General features: G+C 42.8%; 1 protein-coding gene across 1 annotated transcript; it reads right to left on the bottom strand.

Moving 5' to 3' along the window:
* Positions 1 to 1,538: 1,538 nt before the first annotated feature.
* On the bottom strand, positions 1,539 to 5,448 carry LOC142962694 (regulator of cell cycle RGCC). The gene is made up of 5 exons (XM_076103305.1): positions 5,301 to 5,448; positions 4,169 to 4,333; positions 3,446 to 3,526; positions 2,745 to 2,807; positions 1,539 to 2,151 (listed from the first exon to the last, which is right to left on the bottom strand). Exons 1-5 carry the CDS (start codon positions 5,320 to 5,322, stop codon positions 2,144 to 2,146), a joined length of 339 nt encoding a protein of 112 aa, XP_075959420.1. The 5' UTR covers positions 5,323 to 5,448; the 3' UTR covers positions 1,539 to 2,143.
* Positions 5,449 to 6,184: the final 736 nt, after the last annotated feature.

The following is a 6,184-nucleotide window of genomic DNA, read 5'->3' as shown; positions in this document are numbered from 1 at the left end:
CTTCGTTTGTGAGGGAAGTTCCATCATGTCAAAGCAAACTTTGTTTGTTACCATGCTGAACAGCTGTGGCCTCAATCAGTCATCCTCGCCTTTCTCTAAGTGGAACAGACAACACAGGAGGAGCAGGTTACTTTATACCACCCCCGTGTATTTCCCCATTGTTTGAACACTCTCATTTTCCCTTTTGGTCTCTCTCTGTTCCAATTATTCCTCTTTGCTTTACAGTAATGTCAAATTTTAAGCTCTTTTGCTTCCACCACTATACCCTTCTCCCCCCAAACCTGCGCCAACTCTCGTCCCAGTCACTGGGGTTAAATAGTTGGCCAGAGCTCAGAGCAGTGAACTCTCTGTACAAAGTGTCTTTTAATGAGACGGAAACAGACAGGAAACAGTATCTTTAATGTCCAGCCTTCCTTCCTTTGGCCGCTGCCACTGACACAAAGTCAAAAACCAGGTCCACCCAGGCAGTCTAACTGTAATATGTCACCAGGGCTGGTGGTATGACGGGCCGTATCAACCACCTGTCCAGGGATTTTTAAAACAATGACAATTTAGTATACTGCTGGTTCATGACATCTCCGTTTCTAGGAGGGCAATACTTTCCCTTGACTCTCAACACCCTGAAAGTCGTATGTGTGATGAGAATAAACTGTGCAGCTAAATACTTCAGAGATTGTTTACTGCCAATTGTAGTTCCTCATTCGACCACATCCTGAAGGGAAATCTGGCAGCTCTTTAGCAGACGAAAAATAATTTTGCATACTTCAGCTGGATTATGCAGCACATGTCGCTTAATGTAAAATCACAAGTCACAAGTGAAGAATCATACCTTACAACCACAAACGTTCACCTCGGCCCTGTCTGTTTCTCTAAGCAGCGTTGCTCTGACAACAGGGAGGAGACACCTGCAAATGGATGAGACTCGGTGGAGGGAAGTGACAGCGGGCTATCAACAAAACCACGGTGGAAAAGTCTCTGCTAGGAAACTGCAAGATGCTCTTTTACAGGCGACTCAAACAAAGCAGAACAACTTCCTTCCTTCTGTTCAAAGCTTGGATTTGTCGCAATAAGTTACAGTAGAGTCAAAGCCCACGCAAAAAGAGTTACAGAACAAAGTCTTAATGAGCATTGTTTCTCACAGCACAACTGACGCACTTCCTTTTTAAGCTGTCTTCACGTGGTGTCTGAGCTAAATTTGTGGGTTTCCTGATTTGGAGGCAGAAGTGAAACTCAAAGCATAATCAGAACAGACATTCAGGAAGCATAGGCACACACTAAGGAGGATGGGTGAAGGGCTCCTGAGACATGTGGTGTGACAGTATAGCAACAGTCAATTCAGGAGATAGTGAAGGTGTGGGCACATGGAATACAATTTGTTGTCACTACTGTCAAGAGTAATTTTTTTTTTTAGGAAAGTGAAAGGCTTTCAACATTGCCTGTGTGTTTAGAATCAGACGGCATGGTCAGCAGTTTCTCTGCACTCATTCTGAAACGAGATTGAATTGATCAGATATATCAACAAGAAAAAGGAAATGTAAATCAATCAAAGTGTAGCTTTATTTATGTGCATTCATCTGTACATCAATTTATTTAAAAAAAAAAAAAAAAACACAAATATTAACAAGAACTGTACACTGGAAATGGCAGCACACAAATGTTATTTGATTTACACAGCAGATCTGAACCTCTTGGACTTTAGTTTAAAATCAAAGTGCCATCTGTAATTTGTAACAATCTCCTTTTTAAAAGATGGGTGTATTTACTGACATAGTATTTATGAAAATTTTAAACGTTGCACAAAATGCTTTCTGAACTCTGAGCAGCATCTTTCTTGTACGGCCGGACAGATGGAAGTTTTGTTTACTTTCTGGAATATGTCACACATCTCGGATCTGATGCTGCGGGGATGTAGTCTTGCCGGCTGGACGCAGCGTCGCCAGGGGTCTGAGGGTGTTCTTGCATTTTGGAATGGAGTGGCCTTTTAATTTCTGACGTTAACCTTTTGCCCTGGAGCAGCCAGGGGAGCATTTGCTCCGTCAGATCTGCTCTGGTGTAGATCTTCCTGTCTGCTCGGCAATAGCCAGCCATGTCGCCCCTGGCCTGTTTCTCCCCCCCCTCTACGTGGCCCGCTTTCTCTTTCTGTTCACATCTCTGCAAAAGAGAGGGGAAGAGAAAACTACAAAAGCTCAGGAGCCAGAATAAGAGGAAGCACACAGGCATATTAACACACACAGAAACATGCACCGAGGTGAGCCTTGTACAGATGCAGGACTGGGTTACAATTCATATGTAACAGTCATTCTCTCTGCGGTAAGACCTCTGATAGCAGCGGATGTATGCTTTGTTCTTTGTGGTTTGTGTGCCTGCACAGGACCATGCATGTGTTCACAGGCCTCAGAAACACCACTGCTTTAGTGCTGATAGCAGAACCACGGTGCTCGTGCAGTCAAGTATGCTATTATCACAAAAGGTCGTGTAGATAGTACACCTGAGTCCCCAGACATGGCATTTACACACAAGAGGTGCTCAGAGATGAATGAGGGGGTAGTACAGGGTAGAAACAAGCTGGCTACTACTAGGGACTCTGTTTTTCAATGTGTAACAACACATGCACTCCATCTGGGTCTCTGCAACCATTACAAACGACTGCCTAGTGGCTTGTCAGCTTAAGTGCTAAAGGAATAAAGAAAAGACTGAGTAGGCGGGGGGGGGGGGGGGGGGGTGTAATTCTCTTAAACACGCACCTGCAAGTTCCCGGTCCAACATGTCGATAAAACTCTCAAGTTCCCTTGTGTCTCCCAGCTTGGCTGCAGAAAGAAGACAGAAAGAAAAGGAATTTGAGAAACTATAGAAAAGCAGTGGAACATTTTTGTGGAGAAATGCGGCTCAGGTCATTGGCATTTCCTTTGGACCAAAAGCTGAAAACTAATCTAAATCACAGAATTACATTCGAACCAAACCGCTTTTGGACCTGAAAAATCTCAGATTATTTCCTACAATCTGAGATGAAGCCGTACAACCCAGGCAGCTTGGCTCCTACCATGATCTCTCCAGTAAATATCTTCAGGTGTTCTGCGTTAACACAGACGTGAATGACAGCTTCTTGGTTTCATCCATTGAGATTTAACAGTAGTCTCCTGTGCGTCTGCATGCAACAGCTCTCATTCATTTACACAAACCTAAGACAGTCTTATCACTTCATAACAGCACAAATAACGCCTGCAAGAGTTTTGGGAAGAGTGTGTGTATGTGTGTGTGGGAGGGGGGGGTCTGAGACGTCACAGTCACAGCGGCAAGGGCTTTGTTGTGTAAAAACAAAAGAGCTCCCAGCCTAATGTAAAGGGCTTTTGTGTGGTTGTGATAGTGATCAGAGCAAAAGCGATAGTGATCACTGTAAGAACGAGGGCTATCTGGATGGAGATAGGCGGATGGGAGTCTCTAGTACCTTTCGGTGCCTGTGTTGTGCCTGCTGTGTGAAGCTCTTCCTCGCTGGTGTTCAAACTGTTTCCCAAAGAAGCTTCGCTGCCTGGGGGGGGAGAGGGAGGAGAGGAGAGGAGAGGGTGAGCGGAGATAATAAACAGAAGACAAGCACTAAGGCCAGCCCATGCAAATGAGCATCAACAACAACAATGACAACCACTTTAAAACAATGCAGGAGCTGCACATAATGATGATAACATGCAGTGAAATTAAGGTAAACGTGTGTTCTCTGTTAGAGACTCCCAAGTGTCAGCTTTTGAAACGTTAGGGGGCCAAAATGCTCTCAATAATGACGACGCATGAGAACAGAGCAACACAATATCTTCTTTTATCTCATAACCGTCGACAAACGCGCAACACAAAAAAAAGAATTCCAGACAATTCCAGGAAATGGGTTATGCGTAATTGCAGTTCATTCCGGTACACCGCTATTCTCATGAGCAAAACAGCCACTTTGATAGAAGTGTACCGTGATGTGTCCTCTTGTAACACCAATTTCATGCAAATTGAACGCGTCAGGCTGCAGTTGTTTGGGTTGATAAAGGGGCTCAACCGGCACCCATGGCAGCTGCCGACAGCCTCACTCTCCAGCAAATGATGCACTAAATAATGTCCACACTTTGTGAAGTATGCAAATATCATCTTAATCACAGCCACATTGTTTTAGTTTGATGATTTTGTCGCTCACTGTAATCCGAGTCCTCGACTCCGCTGTCGTCCCCGAGCCGCGTGCGACTTTTGGCCTCCTGCAGGACGTGGTGGTAAGCATGAGGTTTGCTTTGAGAAGGGGCCTTCAGCTCCTCCACCACATCCTGGAACTCCTGCAGCAGCTCGCCCAACTCCAGCTCCAAGTCTGCGGAAAATGTGACAGCAGTTGGAGAGAAACCACATTATTCCAGTAAAAGAAAATGTTCTCAAGCTCTTCTCTTGTTTTTGCAGAAAGCTAAAAAAAAATAGTAGAAGTCCAGAAAAAATGACATTTACACATATATTTTTGAAATAAAACAAACCAACAGACAACTAAAATCTCTTAGATATTTCTGAATATAATAAATAATAATAAATAACAAAAATGTATCCTGGGTTACAGTAAAATTAAATGCAGGTAAACTGCAGTTGAAGTTTGTCAGTGGGTTGAATCAGATAACTTGATGTGTGAAAATAAATAAGAGCCCATAAGGCATATAAAACATCTAACAGCCTGTAAAACACCTGGTCTACTGTGATACATAAATATTACATTTTAAATTCAAGTTCTATGCTTTGGGCTGCAATAAAACAACACTTTTTGCTATTCCTTAAATAGAGGTCATTAAATAACGGATGACCACACCTCTGTTTAACTGCATTTTATGAATATGATGATGGAGCTTTAACAGGCCCCTATGGGGTAGGAAGCAAAAGGAGTAGCAAAAGGTTTGATGCAGCAAGAAAAATACAAGCACACACACACACATTCAAAAATGTCAATGTCTGGTATGTTCTGAAAGAAGACAGCCAGCAAGAAGTAATGACTTGTCTTGTTTTTTAAGCATGTAGTCTGTTCAAAATATATCAACAAATAGGAAAGCATGATGTAGATTAGAAGACATAACAGGCAACATGATTGACAAAACTGCTGACTTTCTCAGTGTAACTTTAATATGTATCAACTTTATGTGATAAAAAAAAAGGGATTAGTCAAGTGTGGGATCTGAAGAAGTTAAAATATGGTGTACAGCCTCTGATAAATAATTATACAGGCGCCAGCTGTTTGTTACAGACCCGTGATCACTATCACTCTACTTAAAACTAACGGCTCAAGTAGTCGTAAGACTCACCTGTGGTCATGTCTGAGGTCATGCTGGAACAGGGAAATTAAACACCAGCGGGCTGCTGTGCGTCTGGATTCAGAGCGGTTTAAAGCTGACAGTCAGGGCGGTAGTTTTATTATCAAGCCCTCCACACACGCACACGTAACCACGTACACACACACACACACACACACACACACACACACGTGCTCAGCCAGCGGATACAAACAACCAATCATGTCGCAGAAAACCCTCAGCGGTCTACTGTGACTGGAAAAAGTGGGCGGAAAGTTAGAAAGGAAAACTATACGTAACTGAGACAGACTGACGAGTGAGAAGAAGTCATTAGGTAAATCAGGGCGAGTGCCCCCCCCCCCGATTCATTTGTTGGCACACGGATCTTGCTACAATAGGATTTTACATTAAAGAATAATCTGAGTTTGAGTGAAGCTTTAGTGACTAATATAAACTGGGAGGATGTTCAACCACTCTGTAAAGGTGTTGTCACACTGCAGTCAAATCGTATCAAACATCTGGGATATTTTACTTAGCCACATCGTTTTGATTGGGGGAATTTGTACCCATTTTTGACTCTGAGTTGAGTGAATTTGAATTGAAAAAGTTTCCATTTGTCATAAAACTTTTTGCTTTCATAATTCTACTGTGAACGGTGCAGTTCTCTGCTCCATCAACAGAGGCCCCTCAAGTGCAATTTCTGTTCAAACTCCCACAGAAGTGGTACTCTTGATCCTTAACTTAACGTAAAAGTAATAGAGGGTAACATACTCCAATACAGCAAAGTATAGGTTAAATAAGTTGTAATTATGCAGAATAGCCCCTTAGAGTAGCCTATAGTATTTTTTTAGGGTTTGCATTTTTAATAACACACACACACACACACACACAAACAC

This window comes from Anarhichas minor, unplaced genomic scaffold (genome assembly GCF_050575085.1).
Source record: "Anarhichas minor isolate MPS153535 unplaced genomic scaffold, ASM5057508v1 ptg000028l, whole genome shotgun sequence".
Lineage (NCBI taxonomy): Eukaryota > Metazoa > Chordata > Actinopteri > Perciformes > Anarhichadidae > Anarhichas > Anarhichas minor.
Note: the sequence above shows the minus strand (reverse complement) of the source record. Positions and strands in the feature narration are given on the sequence as shown.